Source organism: Ictalurus punctatus, chromosome 23, assembly GCF_001660625.3.
Source record: "Ictalurus punctatus breed USDA103 chromosome 23, Coco_2.0, whole genome shotgun sequence".
Taxonomy (NCBI): domain Eukaryota; kingdom Metazoa; phylum Chordata; class Actinopteri; order Siluriformes; family Ictaluridae; genus Ictalurus; species Ictalurus punctatus.
This window is the reverse complement of record NC_030438.2, coordinates 9,423,721-9,446,086: the sequence shown is the minus strand read 5'-3', so window position 1 is coordinate 9,446,086 and position 22,366 is coordinate 9,423,721. Positions and strand designations below refer to the sequence as shown.

At 39.5% G+C, this 22,366-nt stretch overlaps 2 protein-coding genes across 4 annotated transcripts; one reads left to right on the top strand and one right to left on the bottom strand.

The window, feature by feature from the left end:
• Positions 1 to 268: 268 nt before the first annotated feature.
• Positions 269 to 7,021, top strand: and1 (actinodin1). The gene is made up of 5 exons (XM_017452729.3): positions 269 to 423; positions 1,278 to 1,367; positions 2,873 to 2,917; positions 3,007 to 3,137; positions 5,014 to 7,021. The coding sequence occupies exons 2-5, from the start codon at positions 1,295 to 1,297 to the stop codon at positions 6,499 to 6,501; spliced, it is 1,737 nt and encodes a 578-aa protein (XP_017308218.1). The 5' UTR covers positions 269 to 423; positions 1,278 to 1,294; the 3' UTR covers positions 6,502 to 7,021.
• A 5,012-nt stretch (positions 7,022 to 12,033) lies between these two features.
• Positions 12,034 to 22,335, bottom strand: tmtopsb (teleost multiple tissue opsin b). 3 transcript variants are annotated; one of them, XM_017452716.3, is made up of 4 exons: positions 21,706 to 22,335; positions 19,039 to 19,367; positions 16,674 to 16,907; positions 12,034 to 12,376 (listed from the first exon to the last, which is right to left on the bottom strand). In XM_017452716.3, the coding sequence occupies exons 1-4, from the start codon at positions 22,067 to 22,069 to the stop codon at positions 12,119 to 12,121; spliced, it is 1,185 nt and encodes a 394-aa protein (XP_017308205.1). In that variant the 5' UTR covers positions 22,070 to 22,335; the 3' UTR covers positions 12,034 to 12,118. The 3 variants fall into 3 exon arrangements, with proteins under 3 accessions (XP_017308205.1, XP_053530964.1, XP_017308207.1); XM_053674989.1 differs by having other exon boundaries at positions 12,156 to 12,368; XM_017452718.3 differs by lacking the exon at positions 12,034 to 12,376 and adding an exon at positions 16,509 to 16,576.
• Positions 22,336 to 22,366: the final 31 nt, after the last annotated feature.

Here is a 22,366-nt window from a genome sequence, read left to right as displayed (position 1 = left end):
TTATCATTAGGTGATTTAACCAACAGTTTATGGTTATTGTTGTCCATTTCTTGATGGACAAACCTAGATGATCTGGGTTTCATAAAAAACAACCCTATGTTAAATAGATATATGGTGTTGCACAGACCCGAGCTCCTTCTTTTCTTTCTCCTCTCTCCTCCTTTCTCCTGCCATGTCTGTAATTCTGAGATCTGATTGGTCGGCTGGTGAGATGAAAGGAAACCAATCGCTGTGTCTCCTGAAGTCTGTTCAGGACACTGCATTTTGTTTTTAATTATCAAGGTGGTGTTTAAAACGTGCCTGAACCTTCACTGGGGGCACAAACAGCACCGGAGCCTCTGCAGAACTGCTGCAGAACCGCAGAGCCAGGTCTTCATATACAGCCTCTGTCCAGAGGCCCAAATTCTTCCACACCTTTCGCAGGTAAGACGAGTCTCACCTTCCTGCATCATCTCCATTCAGTTTAAAACTTATATCACTATTCTCACTAATCTGTCTCAAACCCCAAACTTTACCGTTTTTTATTCTTCATTATGAGAGTCATCAGAACCAACGATAGATATCCTGAACAAGACAGCAGAATCCAGGGTTGCCAGATTTGTCTATTTCCTGAATTTCTTTTGATTTGCATAAATTATCTTAGTAATATTATCATCTTTGATTCAGTACAAGTCAGTTGTTTATTTGTATAATCACTTTCAACGATAAGTAATCTGGATATAGATTTTGATCAAGCCAAAGAAGTCAAGTAAAGGTTGAAAAAATTATTATTTTTAATGTAAACAGTAAATACATGTCTCATTATGTATGTTTTGTTGCTAAACAGGTAAAATTATGCATCAATATAAATAAGGTTCTGTAACTGCAGTACTGTAAATGTGTATCAAATAAAAATACTCACTGTTTTACTGTAGAAACCTATTAAATTATAATTTATTCATCGTCATAGCCATTCTATATATGTATATATAACATGATGAGACTATTTTAGGATCTTTATGGAAAAACTGCGTATATATGATGTTAAATCCTTCATGATATATTTAATATTCATGAGTTTAAAGTTTATTTCAGTTTTTGGAGTCTTTGAAACTGCAATTCGTGTGATTTTGTGATATTATTTCAAACGGTTATATCAATAATTCACATTTTATTTCAGAAAATATAAATACACTTAATGCATTAAAGAGATATAAAATATGAATTTGTATTTGAGTTCTGTTAAATTGTTCTAATTAAGCTCCAAGTAACTGATTAACCTGAAAATTCATCTGTAGGAATCAAGAGCTGAAAAATGGCTCGTCTGAGAAGATCATCCTTCTCTCACATCTTCACAGGATTTGTGCTGACTACAGCCATATTTGCAGGTGAGATCACCGCTCTGGACCTGTAGGATTATAGAACTATTACAGAATTATTCTCAGCTGATGTATCACAATATGAGATGGGTAGATATAATTCAGAATTTTAAGGGATCAGAATAAAACATGTAAATTCAGACTAATAAAGACTAAAAAATAAATGTCAACAATAACCAATCAGAATGGCAGTGGAAGTGTTCCCAGTTGCAGCAGAAGTTGATGTGCAGACTGATGTCATTTTATAATTTATAGACAAATTTTTAGTATAATTCAGTCCCTAACACTGAAACTGCAATAAACACATGCAAATCTTGGACATGTTTAATACCAGACGTACAACAGTATAGAAGATAGATTGATGACTCTATATGAATCTATAATCTGCTTTTTAAAACAATTCCATTTTCCTGTTCCGTCAGTATAAATATGGGTTTCTCGGTAAATTTACAGTATTTTATGTACATAATTATATCATGTTCATAATGTATAATATTCATTATGTTCAGTACGTTATTTAAATGTGTACAAGATTTTTTTGGGGGGTGTATTTATTTATTAGAGACACATTTTGCTGTTTATTTTCATTAAACATGCTCTTGCTCTCCTGTTAAGAACCCATTTGTTAGTTAAACAGTGTAATAATGTTCAGATGATTTTGCAGATGTATGAGTTTTAATGCTTTTTGGTCATAGAAACACTAAAATAAGGTCATTATTCTGAAGAAAAAGATGATCTCAGCATAAGACGAACCTTTAGCGTCAAATTGTCTCATTTCATTTCTTTAAATGAATGCACAGTTATCGTATCTACCAAAAGATCTAGACCATTTCAAGCTTAAAATGGGTAAAAATGTTTAGAAAGAGGATTGAATATCTTATAATTATGTATTAGTAATCTTATCATTAAAACTATTACATATGCACTACGACAGACATGGTTCATCAGCACTGTGTCTGAAAAACTCCCGAAAACCTGGAGGGTGCGGAGTTTTGGGTTCTTTTGTAATGAGTGTGAATAATAAAAATGAATTTTTGCCCAATTGTTGTGTTTTAATGCATTTTTCCAAGGCAGTGAGATATTTCTGTGTCCTAGCTCTAGTGTTTGTAGATGAACTGGGATGGCACCAGCAGAGATAAAGGTCATGAAGGGTAACGTTCCTCACTAAAATAAAAGCCAGAAAACACACTCTGTATTTTTTCCAGAGATAATGAGAGTCGCCTGTGGCCATCGCAGCTCCTGTTCTTTGTAGATTTTATAGCTTTTGCTCTAAAAGAACCACTAAAGCGCCACGTCCTGCTGATCCACATTAAAAGTGCTGATGTGTTCCGCTTGAACATTAATCTCATACAGTGGCACCTGTACATTAACCACCACCTCCTCCCTGAAACCATAAAATACAGACTGCTGCACCGTCAGCTATTACATATCCGCTTACCTCAGCGTTTTCTGCTTTACCTTTGACACATGCAACATCTGGTTCTTCTCCTTTTCTTCCTCCTCCTCTTTTACAGAGTTCCTCCTGGCTCTCCCACTGACCCAGCCCTCCACGGAACACGGTAACTTCTCCAGCTTTGTCAGATTTCTGAAAGTCCTATTGTACAGTAGAGTGCTGTTTTTAAACTTCAAGTTCTCCCATCCAATGCAGGTACTGAGATCAATGCTGAGCTGTCTTCCAAGAGACTCATCCGCAACCGGAGGAACATCAGCTGGTACAAACAACACTCTGACTTCTGGAACTGGTACAAGTTTTTCACCGACTCGGGCAACCAGCAGGGAGTGAGTACTGCTGCTCTGTGTAAAGACAAGAACACAATCCAGAGAAAAACCTGTTTTTATCACCAACCTGTTCTTACATTCATTCAGAACAAAACCCCTGAAGGTTCTTCACCTCATTAATTTTTTGAACCTTATAACAGAAGGTTTTCCTGTTAGTGAGTTCTAGATAAAACCTTTAGCAAGCAAACAACCCTTACGTATCCAAAGACCCCTTTAGGAACCAAGGGTGTGGCTTGAGGGCTCCAGCGGGATCCGATCTAATTTGGTCTGTAATATGTTTACTCTTCAGTTCAATATAGCGCCCTGAAGATCTCTTTGTTTAATTTACATTTACATTTATTCATTTAGCAAAGGCTTTTATCCAAAGCAACTTACAAATGAGGAAACACAAGCGATGTATCACGTGGAGAACAATACATTAGTGTTACTATGCAAGATTTTTAGTTCTAGAGAAGCAAAGTGTGCAGAGTCGAGGTATAAGAGCCAATGTAAGTGCAGAATGTTTGTGTATTTATTTAGTTATTTGTTTGTTTGTTTATTTATTTCTTTAAATAAAACTAAGTGTTGGTGGTGTGTGTGTGTGTGTGTGTGTGTGTGTGTGTGTGTGGGGGGGGGGTTACGTTAAATGTTCACAGAAGAGGTGGGTCTTTAGCTGTTTGGGTTTGGAAGTTCATTCCCCCAATGAAGGTTCTGTAAAGGGACCTCAGCCTTGCTGTGTAGGCACTACCGGGCGTTGGTTGTTAACCGACCGCAGGTTGCGTGAGGGAACATAAACCTCAAGGAGAGAGTTGAGGTAGGAGGGTGCTGTTCCAGACAAGGTCTTGTACGTGAGCATCAAGACCTTGAATTTGTTGCAGACGGCTACACAAAGCCAGTGGAGGAGTTGAAGAGGGGTGTGACGGGGTGTGACTTTTGCGTTGGTTGAAAACAAGGTGTGCTGCTGCATTCTGAATCATCTGAAGGGGTTTGATGGAGTTGCTGGGAGACCCGAGAGTAGTGCGTTGCAGTAGTCCAGCTGTGAGATAACAAAAGCCTGATCAGTGAGATAGGGTCTGAGTTTCTTGATGTTGTACAGAATGAACCTAAAGGATCATGCAGTTGTTGAAATGTGGTCTGTAAAGGAGTGATATGAGAAGCCATGTGACTCAATCACAGACCCCAGAGATGTAGTATAAATAGAAAAGTGCAGTGGACCCAGAACTGACCCCTGGGGAACCCGAGTTGTGAGTTGCTGAGACTCAGAAACCCCTCCCCTCCACAATATCTTGAAGGATCTGTCTGAGAGATATGATTCCACCCAGCGCGGAGCCGTTCTGGTGATGTCTAGACTGGAGAGAGTTGACTGATGAGGATCTGATGATTCACAGTGTTAAAGGTAGCCGAGAGGTCGAGTAGGATGAGGACAGATGATATTGAGGTTGATCTTGCATGTCGTAAGGCTTCAGTGACGGAAAGCAGAGCGGTCTCCATGGAGCGACTGCCTTTGAAGCCAGACTGCTTGGTGTCCAGGAGATTGTTATGTGTGACAAAAGTGGAGAGTTGATTAAAAACAGCTCTTTCAAGGGTTTTGAACAGAAAAGGGAGGAGGGAGACAGGTCTGTAGTTGTCAACAACAGCAGGGTTAAGTGTAGGTTTTTTAAGTAGTGGGATAACCCGGGCCTGTTTAACTATATGTAGGGAATGTGCCGGTGGAGAGGGATGTGTTAAAGATGTGTGTGAGTGCAGGTAGTAGCGTGGGAGAGATGGACTGAAGCGTGGGAGAGATGGACTGAGGGAAACTTTTAACACTTAACTAGCCAAAGTATTCAAAGCAGTGTAGTCAAAGATGTAATCTTACATTTCTGAATATATGTTCTTGCTCTCGGTTGCCTCTCAGGTTGCAGAACTGGACCGTGTGTATCTGGCCTACCTGCAGAACAAGAACCGTGCTGAAGCCCAGCGCTCCTACAAGATCTATCTGCAGCATCTGGGTGAGATCTACAAGTCATGCTCCGAGTCTGATGACCCAAATTGTGTTGCCTCATACCTCAGCAGGCCCAAGGCCAAGGCTGAGCCGCAGACACCGGCACCGGTTAAGTCCTGTGATCCTTTCCGGGATCCCCAATGTCTCTATGCTCGGGGATACTCTGCTTATCCGTATGCAGCCTCTGCAAAGGCACCAGCTCCGTCTCCTCCTCCTGCTCCTGCTCCAGTTAAAACCCCGGCCTACATCCGAACCCCTGTGGTGAAGGACCCAAGTTCTGGTCAGTACTATTATGCCCCTGCGGCACAGTCCTTCCTGTCTGCTGAGCAGAAAGGCGAGCTGTTGCGTATTTGCGGCGCTGAGGATGTTGAGTGCCTGCAGTACCACTTCCGTGGTGCTTACGGATACAAACCCGCCGGAGTCCCAGCTCCATCCTACACCCATCTAGGCCCCCCCTCACAGAAGGTGCAGAAAGCCCCAGCCAGCTTGTACTTGAACTATCCCAACTGTGATCCCCGCGTCAACCCGTATTGTGCCTACGCTGCTGTAGCAGCTTCTCAGAAATCAGAGGCACCATCTTCTTTAGCTGCCCTCGAGAGGTTCTGCAACCCACTATATGAAGACAACTGCAACCCACTGACGGGTACCAGGTTTGCCGCTCAATCAGAAAATCCCAAAGATGATCCTGCTTTGGCTGCAGGCACTATCCAGGAGCAGCAAAACTCCCATTATGATCCCTATGCCATGTTCCAGGATGCTGCGTCTTCCACCATGCGCAGGTTTCAGTCTGGTTCACACCAAATTCCACAACACCCTCAACCACCCACTATGGAGGAGAACTCTCCATCATTTGGACCTCCCGGGAAGACCAAGGAAGGCTATGATTGCTTTATTGGATACGATGAAGAATGCTACCCAGTTGGAACCCAGAATGTCCATAAAATAGTCCCACAAAGGCAGGTTCCGCATTCAGTGAGCACCTATGAGCCCCACGTAAACGCAGATGGCACCAGAAAGGGCGTGATTGAACCCGATCCTCACTGCGACCCCGAGTATGACAGAAATTGCCGTCTGCGTCGCTACGAACCTGAGGCTGAGGAACCAGAGATGCAGTCTTCCCCCAAGGAGGAACGTGAGTATCTGGAACACAGGGAGGAACCTGTTCGCCATGAGAATCAGAGGGAGGAGGTCTACCCTGAACAGGAGCCAGACAGGAACAACCAGGGCTATGACCAGCAGCAGTATGACCGCTACATGAGTGGCCAGGAGGATCCCTATGCCCTTTACGATCAGCCAAATCAAGGTCCCATCAACTTCCAGGACATCCTGAAGGTGTATGCAAACCGCTTTCCAAACCAGGAGCACCATCGTGCCTTCACAGGAGACTACAAGAAGAAGTAAAAGCTGTAAAACGCAGTGTAACGAATGATGATTAGGGAAATGGGACAGTGTGTGGGCTGTGATTGATGTTATTCACATCAGGTGTAAAAATATTAAAATTACAGAGAAGCAGATCTTCAGCTCCAATGGTGCAAAGCGCAGCCCTATATAGGATTTCATTTCTTTAGGTTACACATCTATTTTATTGGTTTAACTTGGTCTCATGTTAATGATCAGTTTAAATGATTTAGATGGTTTAGAGAAGATTCCTGGTGCAACTTGTTGACTAATGGATCATCTGAACTCTTTTGATATCACCTGATATATAAATTAAATATGATGAGTAGTAAATTTTCAAGAGGTGGTAGAATGCGAAAAAGTATCTGAACATACAGCAAGCTTTTTTGTGTCCTATTTCTTTTTTTTCCTCCTTTTTCCTTGAAAAATGCTTTTTCTCTCATTTAATGTTTTTTAATGTGTTTGTATGAAAACATTTTTCTTTGAATGTCTGGAATAAAATGCTTTTAAATAAAATCTTAAATTGGTGACATGTATGGTCAATAAAAACTAAAACCAATACAAAATAAAATGTCCCAGAGAATGAGTGTATGGAAAAAAATAAAGAAAAACTTTCTGCACAAATGAAACATCCAAACCTTCTCAGAGCCCAAAAATTACTGAACGTTCTGATAATGTCATATATAATGTATAACGCTTCAGCACTTATGTACTTATGCTATCTTATGTTTAAAGAGAAAACTCTTTTTTTTTCCTAATAGGCCTGTATTTTGTCCATTTAGTGATGCTTTTATTTTTTCCCTGTGCATCAGTAGGATTATTAATAATTAATGCATGAAAGCAGTACTATAAATGGACTGTTGAAACTGTAGATGTGGATATGAACAGGAGAACTGACCCTGAGTCCTGCAGAACCAGCAATCTGGAACCTGGAGGAATTTTAAAGTAAAGTAAGTAGAAATAGAAGTAATAATAATAATAATTATATATATATATATATATATATATATATATATATATATATATATATATATATATATATATATATATATATATATATATATATATATAGTAAAAATAAAGTTAGACAATTCAGAGTCTCCCTCTAGTGGCAAAAATTATATACAAAATGTATAGAAATTAGACCTGGAATGTGTCGAAATATATATGTGTACAAAATATATAATAAACTAAACTCTACAGCTTTACTGGGATCTTTACTGGGAACATACAGTGCTGCATAATAATAATGTTGTGAATTTAGCAGTGTATGACTTTACTCTAGCCTTTATAATTTTATCTCTTTTATATAATCTAATATAAAATCTAATATAATTTATCACCATGCACAAAGAAAAAGATTATGGATGTCCCTTGCAGTGGCCATTTAAATATGCATTCTTTTATCTGAGGGACAAATTGTTTCTGTCTCAGGGGCTGTGATGCATCATAGACGTGCTTTATATTCCCTCCCCATGAAGACAGGAAATTGGCTCGGGGAAATAAAATCATGTTTGATGTACAAAGCAAAAGAAATCCTATTTGTGAGAGTTGTCTGTCTCGGTCATCTGGGTGCGAATGGATTAGAAAGATGAAAAAAAAAACCCAGCAATGATTGTTACTGCTGTTCAGCTTTTAGTAAAGATCTGACTTAGCATGTGAAGGACTTCTAATAAAACATCCGGCTGTAAATGTGGAAAAGTGAAGAATGTCTACAGATGTTAGTGTTGTGCTGTTTGTGACCTGAAGCCAGAGATGAGTATTTTGCTGGGTGAAGGGTTTTACCATGCAACAGAGGGATAAAAAACATTGTTATTTCATATTTATATAAACGCTAGACCTCATTTATCAAACTGGATATGAAGAAATGTGATCCGGTTCATTTGGAAAAACTTTCATCTCCTATGTTTCACTCCTGAGTTTATTTACATGTAGTATAATGAGATGATCAAATCATCTAACTAAACTATCAAAGAGTTCCTGTGATTTTATACACGGATTTATGATGCTGTCAAGTTTAAATAACTTTATTCACTTATACTTTATTCAAAACTGTTATAAACGAATTTTACACAAGGGAATTCTCAGCTATTCACTTAACTAATCCTCAATTCATTTGTGTGTGTGTGTGTGTGTGTGTGTGTGTGTGTGTGTGTGTGTGTGTGTGTGTGTGTGTGTGTGTGTGTGTGTGTGTGTGTGCTTAATTGAGCTGCTCTGGCTTTTTCAGAGGAAAAACAACCTTGAAAAGCTTTCCCAACACTGTTAAACTCTTTGTCTCAGGTGGTGTTGGATGGAGGCAGAGGATGAAGGCAGAGAATTGAGGCAGAGGTTGGAGGCAGAGGTTGGAGGCAGAGGATGGAGGGAGGCAGAGGATGAAGGCAGAAGATGGAGTCAGAGGATTGAGGCAGAGGTTGGAGGCAGAGGATGGAGGGAGGCAGAGGATGAAGGAAGAGGATGGAGACAGAGGATGGAGGGAGGCAGAGGATGGAGGCAGAGGATGGAGGGAGGCAGAGGATGGAGTCAGAGGATGGAGGCAGAGGATGGAGGCAGAGGATGGAGGGAGGCAGAGGATGAAGGAAGAGGATGGAGACAGAGGATGGAGGGAGGCAGAGGATGGAGGCAGAGGATGGAGGGAGGCAGAGGATGGAGTCAGAGGATGGAGTCAGAGGATGGAGGCAGAGGATGGAGGCAGAGGATGGAGGCAGAGGATGGAGGCAGAGGATGGAGGGAGGCAGAGGACGGAGACAGAGAGTCCCCGGATAAACATCAGCCGTGAGATTTCTTCCCTTTCTTTAATCACAGAAGTGAAACAGCAGAAATGAAGAGAATTCAAAGCAGGAAGTTACTGTGGAAATCATTTTGATCAAATACAGTTTGCTTTCACCTTTTTAATTCTTTTTCAAACTTTTTAGTATCTAAAACTCACTCGGTGTAAATGCTTCTGAGGGTCTGTCTTGTGCTGTTTTGTCATTTTTGCATCCTAACAGCTTTGGACCTCTCGGTTGTCCCACAGCCGTTACATGATGGATGATTCTTACTTCACTTTCAGCCTTGAACCGGTTTGGTGTTTATCTCATTAATCTGTTTTGTGTGCCGTCATTTATCTTACACAAGAGGTGATTTTCACCACAGCTAGCCTATCATTTAATTACATAATACATTCGAATGAACTTCCAAGGTTCTTTATACAGTTATAAAGTTACGGGATTCATTTCGGGATTAATGAATCTCTCAGGTTGGATTCATTAACACTGACTGAGGAAGTTCAGACTCTACCGAGTTTTGTAAATGAAAGTGTGGAGAGAAAAGTGGATCAGTACTCACAGTATACAGTACCGGCAGTTCGAGTTACACACCGAAACTAACCCGGGTTTTACTCTGTGTGTATCAGCGCTGTGTTTTAAGACGATTCCTCATCACACTGTACGAGATCCTGATCAGCTCTGTTGTGAATTGTGTAACAGACTGTGTGATAGCGTGTGTCTCCACGTCAGATTATACCATGAAGATCCTCTAACGACAGACCTGCAGTTAATTACAGAACATTATGGCGTACGCCGCTGTTTACGTCATCGGTCAGCATGACCCTGGTCCTCAAATCATTTATTTATTTATTTGTATCAGAAAATTTCAGCACTCATACACTCCACAGGAACCTGATTGGTGCCTGCTTCAGCTTCATCTGAAAACTTTTCATTTTTTCTGAACCTCTGTATAAAATAACGTGCAGTAATTTATTGTTCACAGTATTAACATTGACGGAGAGAGAACGCTATTCAGACTAACAGCACGTAATCACCATCACTGTAATGATTTTTCAGCTACTGATGATTGTCCTGGATGGATGTTCATGCTATACTATCCCGCTAGTTGCCATGATGACAGGCTTCGACTTTGTGCTGAAATGGATTCTATATAGAAGTTGTAATTAACGCAGTACACAAAAACCTTCTAAAACCAATCTCTCTAATCGCACCAATGTGATGAATTCACTTCCTGTGCAGTTGCTCAAAACCTCTCAATCACCTTTTTCTTAAATTCTCAAACATTTAGTAACAAGTGAATTATTTTCCCACAAAACACTGGATTCATAAGTATTGACACCCCAAAATTAATATGAATATAAAGTCTCCATGGTAGCACTATTTTATTGAGACTGAAAAAATTAAAGGATGAAAATTTGCATTTATTTTAAATATTCTTCCGGGATGTCATAAACTTTCAATTAACAACGTGACTTAAAAAAAAGGGTTAAAAAAAAAAGTTTTTGTGTGATTTTGTTTTTTTTGTTAGAGAAAAGTTCTGCAGTTTCTCCTGCTTCCTGGTTGTAAGATTTGAAGGGTGCCATTATTTTTGGAGTTTTATGCAAACATGTTGTTGACCTCAGCAGCCTAAAATTATGAATTATAATCCAAAGCACATCAGTGTCAGTTCACTAAAGCAGAACCGGGTTAAGAAATTCTGAATTGTGATAAATATACATTAAGTTCCTTCACATCCGAGGACAAAAAGTGTGTGTGTGTGTGTGTTTGTGTGTGTGTGTGTGTTTTCCTGAAGGTGAGTTGGATTAATGAGAGAAACGATGAGATGTGAGAGATGTGTCCCTGTGAGTCCTGTACACAGATGTGTATTTATGCTCCTGTATTTCTGCGTCCTTCAGATCAAAATCCTTCTCTTCTTCCACACTTGTTCATTCATGTTCCTCCATGAATGCATTATTTCTTCATCAGTGGTCTGATCCAGAAGATCTGAAATTTAATCTGGAATTCTGATGTAAAGTGGATTTTTCTGTTCCAATAAAACAAAACTAGGACAGGTAGAAACAGGAATGTGTGTTTATGTTCAGCTTTAAAAGTCCTTCATTTCTGAAGATAGAGAAGAAAAATGCATCATGAGATATTTTTCTATCATTTAATCTGTTTTAAAAAATTGACTGCAAAAATAATTTGTCTGTAGCAGCAAAAGAAAGCGTGATGACAAATTTCTGACACGCGTTGTTCAGTATTATAATAATAAAAATGATAATTTTCTGTAGCCTTGTAGTAAAAATTTTAGGCTAAAAGTGTAAAAAGTCACAAGGTTTTATATGTCAGAGATTACAGATTAACCCACACATTCTTAGCTACACCTTAAACACCATTCTTGTCGACTTGCTTCATGGTGCTTCATTTCCTGGTGGAACCTTTGGATTGTTGAAATCAAATTCTCAGCGCAGGAGATTTTATTTGTTAACAATACAGTTTGATATACAAATGAAAAGAACTCAAATAAGCATCTAATAATAGAAGATGTTGTGAACATAATGAGGACTATTGTAATAAAAATCCCTAGTTGGGATTATCACGTTAGTTTGCAATCACATACATTTATTGTAATGAAATATTGTGAGTTCTGTATGAATTGAGAATGATTTATTTTATTTGTGTGCAGTTTAGTTTAATTTGACAATGAGACGAAGTCAAGGTTATGAAGGTTCTCTCCAAAAGTCTACTGTAGAAGCTTTAAAAAGTAAGACACAAGACTATTAGACTGTAATGCTTTGTTTGTTTATTTATTTATTTATTTTTCTCTTGTGTGCAGCAGCATAGTGGAGTCGAGAAACCACTCTCTGTCTGTCTGCTCATCCGTTGTAGTAGACCACCAGAGAGACGATGGGCTTCGCGGTTCCAGGAACCGCAGGAGAACGGGTCTCAGGCTCGGAGCCGCTCTTCGGCTTGTCTCTGTCTGGATTGCAGGCGACGTCTTGGTGTGGAGTTGCACTGGGAACGTTGGCTCGCCTAAATATCCTGAGAGACTTAATGACCTTGGAGGAGTTTTGGTAGTTTGATCCTAGATCTGAAGACGTGCATGTGAGCAGATTTCTGAAGCCCCTGTAGAACTGACAGAAAGCAAACAAATGAGGAAGAAAAGAGTGAAAGTAACGAGGAATTATAGTGCAGAGGTGGTTCATGAGCTCTATTATTATTATTATTATTATTATTATTATTTATGTAGAATAGAAAGTCAGAACCTCCATATAAAATGGTCAAAACTTTCCAGAAACTCCTTGAAGGTAAAAATAAATAAATAATTTCAACATGACATAATTAACACATGAACACATGCAGCTCAGTATTCAAGTAGAAGATCCTCTAATCAAATAATCATTATACTCTTTACTTTTTTTTTTTTTTTTACCGTTCTTCAGTTTAACCCTTTGGAGGATCCCTTTAAAGTTCTAAGTAGGATCATGTTGGAGATGTTGTGATGCAGATTAACATCAAGTTTTTACATAAAAAAATTTCTAACGATTCACATGAGAAGAAAAAACAAACAAACCACAAATGAATAAATGCATGATATTAAAATCCCGTGTGAAAATGTAGTGAACTTAGTATACTCCCTAGAACCATGTATACGTATAGCCAACTACATTTTCTCAAGAGACACCAAACCACAAATAATCCCTCAGTGTCTGTGTGTGTCTGTGTGTGTCTGTGTGTGTCTGTGTGTGTCTGTGTGTGTCTGTGTGTGTCTGTGTGTGTCTGTGTGTGTCTGTGTGTGTCTGTGTGTGTGTGTCTCTCTCTCTCTCCGCGGTAAACTGTCCAGGTGCTGAAGCCGGACACTTCACCCATGATAGGAGTTACACTGGGATGTTGCCCGATCAAAACAAAAAATGAGTGATTTATTTAATTAATTTATCTATTTTGTTCCTTTAAACCCACTAAGATCCTAAGCTAAACTAAGCTAATACGTTACTAATTTTTATCTGACAATACACAATCTATAGTGAACATCAGTAATATGGAAACACGATTGCAACAAGAGTTTGCAGTCTGTATTACAGTAAATTAATCAAGAATAAGGACTTAAAGACTTTCTATTTGCAGAAGAGAAAAGCTAAAACACCCACCGTTATCCTCTGCTAACGTAATCTGTGCTGGACAATACAAAAATGCTTACCTTCATAATCAAACAGGTACTGCTTCACGGCTCGGTGAAGAATTTCTATCCTTTATCAAGTTTAGAACGTGTGTAAGTGAAAATGACAAGTCGTTGTACATCATCTAACATATTTCTGCCAGGTGTAGAAGAGACTGGGGAAACGCGATAAGTCCACTATGCTGGGGGAAGTAACCGTACATGCCTTTGAGGCAGAACGGAAGCTGCGTGACGTCATGTGAAAAGGGTTTATTGGATTTGAAACAAAAATAAATAAATCTGGAACGGGAAATAAAGTGTATAAAGGGTCTCGATTGTAATTTTTTGTTAGGATTGATTTTATTATACTAATTATATTTGCCATATACTGTAAGTCAACAAGTTTAACTGAATAAAAAAGCTGCGGTTCTGCGTAAGTCGAGTTTTTAAGCAAAGTATTTTTCCTAATTTTTTTTTTGAGGGATGTACATTACAAAAAAATATAAAAGAAAATATCATTTTAAAGAAATATCGGATGGGAATGGGCTGATACGCAAGGTTATTGCTATCACTGTCAGAAAAGAAAGTGATTTATCAGAAAAGAAAGTGAAGAAAGTGAACTGCATCTCTGATATGAACGTGTTTATATACGTTTTAAGTGAACATGGTGTTGCTGTAGTTTATTTTCTTTTGGAAAAGACGAAAGTTTTTTTAACATGCTGTTTTGTGTTAGAAAACCAGGTTGGTTCTGCAACAAGCTTCAACAAATTTATTACTTGCCCTTCAGTCGTATTAATTTACACACAGTCTCTGTTCCACATTTATTATTTCTTCATTTATTAAGATTAATATATAAGTAAACCTATAAAACACAAAACACGGTACAAGAAGTGTTATTTCTGTCATGTGAAACACACAATCTATCCATAGGGAGTCCTGCATTTGGATCTTATAAGGATTTAATTAGCTCTAATGGACATGAACATTGGATCTAACGGATTTATCCTACAGTGTTTTTTATTTGAATTTTACAATTTTTTTAATTTTATTGTATTTTCTGCTGAACTGAGTCCTGAGACGCATCCTGGCCAAAAGCCAGAGTTGTAACGCTGCAGAAATACCACCTGCTTTGGGGATTTGGAAAAATAATTCTTATTTTTTTAAAAGATAAATGCTGAAGACTTGTTTTTTATATAATTATTGAATCATTTATTGAGCGTCGGCTCAGTGTTCTCTGTGCTCAGGTGATTTTTGCGATTTCTACATACGCTCTGTAAAACCAAGTAACGAATGAAAGAGCTTTACGAGAACCTTTTCAGCTCCACACACACACACACACACACACACACACACACACACACACACACACGGTGTTTCATTGCTTTTTGATTCGTGTAATTATTGTGCAGTCTGAAACCAAACCAAATAGCAAATAAATCAAAGGAATCAACTGAAAAAGCACTTGATTAAGTTGCTCAGGATAATAATGTCATCTGCTCAACAGTGTAAATGTAAAAATATAAATATATATATAAAGTAGAGGTACTCATACACACATCAGAATGATATTTAATCACTATTTCTCTATGGTTAACAACTTATCACCAATCACACATTTACCGAACACATTCTAACAACACAGAGTATTTACACCTGCAAGGAAGTAATTATGGTTATTTCTGTACATGGAGCAACACTAAACACATCTACATCTACACATCTACATTCTATATAACTGCTCTGGTGGCTTTATTCGAAAGTGCTTACATACAGTGCAAAAGTTTGTGCACCCTTACATCTCAAAGGTTTAACCAAGACGACATTCGTTTGGTTTTTCTGATGTTGAGTCATCACAATGAGAAGCAAAAATGGCCCAAAGTGTAAATGACAGTTAGAATGACATTTTTGCCTTGATTTAAATATTTGCACCCTTTTAGGGTCGCTCGCTGCCTTTAAAACACTTACCATGTGTCATGATATGATCATAATTTCAGAGACACATTTGAACTTTGATAGGATATAGTATATGCATGTTTTTTTCTATTAATCATTTGAGGTCAGAGAATATCCTCATACTTTTCACGTACTGTTATGCAATGAGAAACGGACACAGGAAATGGAAAGTCCTGCACTATTAAAACTCCTTTAAGGTTCCCCCTATTTTAAATATAATTTAAATAAGTTTTCTGTTAATAAGTTACTTTGTCTGAAAGTTTGTCTCTCAATGATGGTAAATGAAGGAAAAATATAATCGGTGTGATTATTGACACCACGACGGCTCCAGGAACCAGGTTTACTCACCAGCTCATTCCTACAGAGGTGCAAATCTGTCGTTTTTCTCTGATGCAGAGAAAGCTGATACTCGAATCTGTACAGCACTTTAAGTCTTCAACTCGCCTCAACTCACAGTTATTAAGGTTACGGGCTGGGAGGAATTGAAGACTGAAAATGACATACAGTGGACTTGACTTGACGTCTTCCACGAAGACTCCAGACAAACGTCTTACCGTCCTCGGTAGAGCGATAGCACAGGATGATGCACATGCTTCCAGCACAGAGGAAAAAATGTTCTTGCTTGTATGGTGAAACTGATTTCAATGGATATAGGTGTAAATATTCATGTGAAATTTTAAAGTACAGAGGAGGAAAAAAAACACCTCAGTACATATTCATAGTCACAATTTTACAACTTCAGATTGAAGAAACATTTTATAAAACTATAGAATAAGAAAATCAAAGGTAAAGGTACATTTAAAATACATTCAAATCCAGTAATCAAGCTCTCAAAGAGTTGCTGACATGTTTTTAGCCACACGTGAATGATGCATTAAATTCTGATGGCTGTTATTTCATATGCATTTTCGTGTGAAGGATTTTATATAAGCGGTCACATGATGAAGGTTTTTTCAACCTGAGAAAGAAGACATTCTGTATCTGAGCTCTGTTTTTTTTTTTTTTACATGTTTGGTGCATATACTCGTTAAAAGATCTGTTATTAATATTTTAAGAGGTTAATAAATACAGGACAGGATTAGAAAAATATGAACACAAAAGTGACTGAGGTTGGAAGTGCAGAAGCTCGTGCAGTATGAACTGATACGTGTTTTTGTGTCACAATGAGTTTTTTATTTGAAGATTATAATCAGCTTTATGAAGGATGAGGTGTGTTTCATGGGGACTGGAAAAGGAAAGGTCTAGGATTAGTTTCTCTAAAGATGGTTTGAACTCCGTGATTCAGAAACATTGATGTAGAAGGTTTTGGTGATGGTCCTCACCTGTTTGTTCATGAAGATGTAGATGACTGGGTTGATCACTGTGCTCATTTTGGCTAACAGAGACGGCACAATGCTGGCCTCGGGTGTGACCAGTCCAGGTTCTCCGAACGTCGCTACGAGCGCCATGATACCGTACGGCAGCCAGCACAGCAGATAACATACCACCATGGTGACCACCAGGAGGAGAACCCGCTGTTCACGCTTACGACTCAACGCCGTGTTGATCCTCATCACCTTCATCACCAGGACAGATAATAAACAAGAAACAGGATCACACAGGTTGAGCAGCTCCTCGTGGGTTTCATCGCTAGTTTTCTTCAATTCCACCAAACCAAAAAAAAACAAAAGCTGACACTGAAGTCTCAATAAGGAGTTCTTAAACATCTCCTTATAGAAAATGTTACCGTATCAAAAAAAAATTGCAATCTGTTTATGTGATTAATTAAAAAAGAATCCGCACGGTCTGACAAATCACAATCCAGAACTCAACAGCGCTGTAGGATGAACAATTTCATCAACCGAGTAGCGTAAGAGTTTATAAAGTTTCATAAAGAACATGAGACTGTTTTAAGCATTTATAAAGACTAGTTTAGTTTTTTTCAGCATAGTCTGTACAGTTTTAATGGTCCTTCACTCCTTCCTCTTCTCTGATGTACCGTTCTGACACGTGAAGGTCTCAGACATTTTTTGGAACGAAGTACAACTTGGGTACATAAAGTCTAAAATGTGCACTGGCAAAATATTTTTTAATTCCCATGTGATTTTCTTTCTCTCTCTCTCTCTCTCCTTCGGCACTGTAAAGCCTTCACCTCCAGCGTAACACTGCTATTTGACAATTTGAGACTTAACACTGCGTTGTCTTGATGGACATGGGATTAATTGGCACCCTGTTGTTCTGGACCATTTTCAACCCTTCAGTCTGTTCTCTCCTTGTTTGGGTTTAAAGTTAAAAACAAAGCTCACACGGGGTGCTGAGAGACTCGAGGCGGGGGGCAGGTGGCATGAAACTGCGGTGAGATGAGGAGGACGTGAACATCAGGAGAAAGCTTGTGCCTGTGGCTCGGCTGTGACTGCTCTTACAATTAAGGGCGAGAGCTCTCATGGAGGCGGAAAAGCGACTGAGCCAAAAGGATGAAGGTTACAAGCATCATGTGAAAACTTCAGTTCTGAGGGATGAGAGGAATCTTTATGGGGAAAGATAAAGAGCTGATAGAGTTGTGTGGATTGAGAGATGATGCAAGCTTTGTATACATCACTGTATTAATCTTTCAAAGACATGACACTATTAGAAAACTGCTTGAATCATAAGACAAATCGAATTACTTACTGAGACTCGAGTTTGTGTCTCTAAACACTGAGGCTGAGGATAACTGTGTAGAAGATCACAAACGGCAAAGCAAACTGAACCAGCAAATGGAATAATAAAATCAGGGCAGGAAATAAATAAGTAATAAATAGAATTACAGAACACAGCCAAGCTTTTGGGGGAATACCACAAGTTCTCTGTATTTATAAATACTTTTTTAAAATACTGCTAGCACATCAGTTGGTGAGAGATTGGAACACAGAATAAGCATGAAGCATGAGATAATCAGTCCCTCCAGGACTTCTTCAGGAGATCAACCCCAGAGGAACAACAGAAGAAACCTTAATTTAACATGGTGACTCAGCCCAGACCGGATTCAAACCCAGTCCTCGATTAAACTGACTGAGTCACAACCAACACTCAAGAGCTAGAACCCAAATGCAGAGCAGATACGGAGGATGAAGAGAAACCTCCAAAAAGGGAAATAAATAATAATCTCAGGCCAACCCACTCTGTGTTAGTTATAGAGCTTAAGAGGGATGAGGCCTGACATTCACCCTATAGCAAACCACAACAAAGAAACCCAGATGAGCTTCTGACTTAATGACATCATGATTTAGGATTGCAGGGGAGAAACCTCTGACTGCCTGTCATAGAAATCTAACCAGAAAACAAAAACAGAAAGTCTGGTGTACAGACTGTCTTTCAAAATACCAACACCATCTTAACCTCATCCTCACGGGAAGAACTCAAGACTGAGTGTTGAATAACCTGTGAGCAGCCCTTAAACAAGCCAGTCACAGGTGGAGTCAGTTAGCACTAATTACAGAGATCTCTGTCTCCATCTGGTGGTGGGGTGGAGCCTGGTGTCCTGCACCTTACACTTAAGGGTTCTAAATTTGCATCTTTTTTTTTCCATCTGTACCAAACATTTCTGATTTTCTATAAGCTAAACATTTTTTAAAAAGTATTTGCATATTAACGAGTCTTTAATGCTAGGGAGTCATCAAAGTTTCTAGTTTTTCTAAACATAATTTCATAGAAGCTAAGAAATCTCACCTTCTTGATGGCCTGCAGCAGTTTTCCGTAACTGTACACAATCACTACAAACGGAAGGATGAGGCAGAAAAAGAAAAGGCAGACTATGTAGGACATGTTGTTTGCTGTTCTGGTGGTCCAGTTGACACTGCAGGTAGTACCGGGACCCTCGGGACCATAGTGGCTCCACCCGAACAGTGGAGGCACGGCCCACATCAGTGAGTAGATCCAGGAGAAAGCAATGCCCATGAAGACCTTCCTGTAGCTGGTGATGTTGACCTGCGTGGCCCTCATCATGGTGCAGTAACGTTCATATGACAGAGAAGCCATCGAAATCAGAGACACAATACCTACAGCAACAAAAGAGCGAGACAGAGAGAGAGAAGGTCATGATGTCATCAGCATACACCTCCAGAACATTCCCTTATATCTTTGCTGTACAGTTCATAAAATACATTTACTGAATTATTTTCTAAATTTTGTGGCAAAATGACTTGCTGGAGGTTGGAAAAGAGATCATTGTTGCACTAAAATTGTGTCATTTATTACATATTTTTCTATTTTCTCCTATTTGTAGTTATGTATCTGAAGTTCATGTCCTGAAAGTGACATTGGGCCACATGCAAGAAGTTCATTTCCAAATGAAGGAGAAACGGATCCAGAAGTGAGAAGATGTGAGATGTGAGAACTGGACAGGGTGTGAGTAGACAGATAAGACCTTCCTAACACCTCACATCACACGTTTTATACATGTTAACATGAAACTTCAGAAGATGATTGCCTGATTGAAAATAATTGCCTATATGACGTTCTTCAAGAGTGTGTGAGTGTGTTTGATGCACTCAGATTTGCCTAATTTGGATCATGACTCAAATCACAACCCGAGAAACACATCTGCAGCCGTGAAAACAAAACCAACCCTCTGTTCAGAAACAAGAGTAAAGAGTTGAAAACATCAGCATTCACCTTAATTCGGCTATTGTTGTTCAGAAACTGTAGGAGTGAAATTAGTGTATGATTGTACTTGAGTGTGAAGTGTCTAAACTCTAGAGAAAACCTTTTCAGACTTGTTATCGTGCATTAAGACGAGTTAATCAGTCAAACACTGTGAAGTGCCACTCTCACTACCATCGTTCGTTAATGCTCATTAACATCTTACTGATTACAACAGGTTATGAAACATCTCCATCCACAGCTGCTCGTACTGAGACATATTCAGTGTCCAAAATGTACATCAGTATTAACCCAGAGAAAGTTCCTGGTATTCAGAGTCGAGTTACGCAGCTGCTTTAGTGGAGTTTCTGAGCTTCACATTCAGAGGATGAAAATCACCTGCGTGTAGCTCACACCTCCGAGGCTGACGGGGTTTTCTTTACTAGAAGCGTCAGAGTCAGAGTTTTTCAATAACATCTAGAACACAATTTTCTCAATCAGGGATAGAAAATACGGACTGAAGAAGGACATTTGTTTTATTCTTCACTGTCAAATGTAATTTAAAAACAATAAAAAGACTAATATGATGACATATGAATGAGACGATAATTTACCCTAAACCGAAATAGGAGTCCTGTACATCACCATTATATTACTGCTCGGATAGTGCTAATCGTAAATATCCCGTTAATCACAGCTGTTCCTTGCTGGAGAAAAATAAGTTCAAGGTGAGAATCAAGTGTAACTGAGACATGCGAATGTTTTAGACAAACTCCGCCCCCTGTGTGTAACTCTCACACAACTTCTGAAGTTATGTCTGAAGTCTGAATACTGATGTGAATTCAGAACTGTGTTAAATGAAGTCCGCACTGCATGTGTAACTCTGAATACGATACACTGACACATTCTTCATTGACACAGCATGTGGGTTCTCTGGAAACCTTGTGTGTCCACAGAAACAACACTTCACTTTTAGTACATTTACAGTACAATAATTACTGAAGTTCACAGTAAACATCACCGGGCTGGGCTCCTGTTTTCATCCTCAACACTGCAACACCACTCTTCACTCATGTTCATAAAGCTACATGACACCTACATAAGCCCTTCATAACACTTTAGAAGCATTCACAGTTCTGCTGTCCTTCTGGGGGAACCCTTAAAGGATGGATCTAGAACCCTACAGCTGAGTGTTTTCCAATCAGTAGGGGTACTTGTGACGTTCAAAACTTCTAATTATTGTTTAATATTTTCTTCTTAGTACCTAGAACCTGACTGGCGTTTAACATTAAGCTTTGGTACCATCTTAGAAATAAAAAGGTTCCATAAAAAGTTCTTCACTGGTTCTCTAAGGAATTACTGGATAATAAAACGTTCTTAGCCTTCTAAAAGGGTTCTCCTTGTAAGCCTTTCTGATGGACAACTTAAGAACCCTAGAGGTTTCTATATTTTTGTAGGTGTTTTCAATCTGACCGGTTCCAGATATTCTTAGAAAAAATACGTTTCTTCAAGGGTTCTTTGGATATGTAAAAGGGTTTTTAGCATTCTAACACTTACACTGCAGTTAGAAAGATGGTATTTCTTGATCGTAAATAGTTCAAACAGAGTTCGTCCAGTTGGGTTCTAAAGTTTTGGCACCCTCGAGGGGACCTCCGCACACACCGCAGGTTGATGCAGGATAAACGAGAAGACAGGGTGAGAGACAGGTGAGATCAGGATGATCAGGAAGCTCCTGATGCTCAGGTGAGATCTTACCGAGGAAGGAGTTGATGAAGCCGTACCACACGCAGCCGCGCGCACCGATCAGCCACCGTCCCCGCGCGCTCGCGGCGAAGCTGAACGGCGTCCCGAGCACGCAGACAAGCAGGTCGCTCACCGAGATGCTCACGAGCATGCAGTTGATCGGTGAGCGCAGCGGCTTGTGACGGCAGAACAGCAGCAGCACGAGCGCGTTGTTCAGGAAACCAAACGTGCCGATGAAACCGAGACACAATGTGACCACCACGTGACCGGCGGGACTCAGATCGCGTTCCAGGGGCGCGTGAGTGCCGCTGAAGTGGGAGCACGAGGCGCAGCTTCGGCTCAAGTTGGACGCGATCATTACACTCGAGTAATCCATGATCCATCAAGGAGACCACTACATGACCGAATTAATAAATAAAAACAAACAAATTACTCCAAAAGCAGTACCTGTGGAGTTGCGCGTGACTCACTACACTGCACATACGTTTATTTGATCTCCGCGCGCACTGAATATGCAGGAAGAAGTTAATGATGGTGCTCAGCCTCTTTATGCCCCATTTGTCGGATCTAAAGGGATTTTATTGACCCCAGCGCGCACCCGCCCACCTGACATGTGCGCGCGCTCAAGGACGGCGACACACACACACACACACACACACACACACTCAGGCTC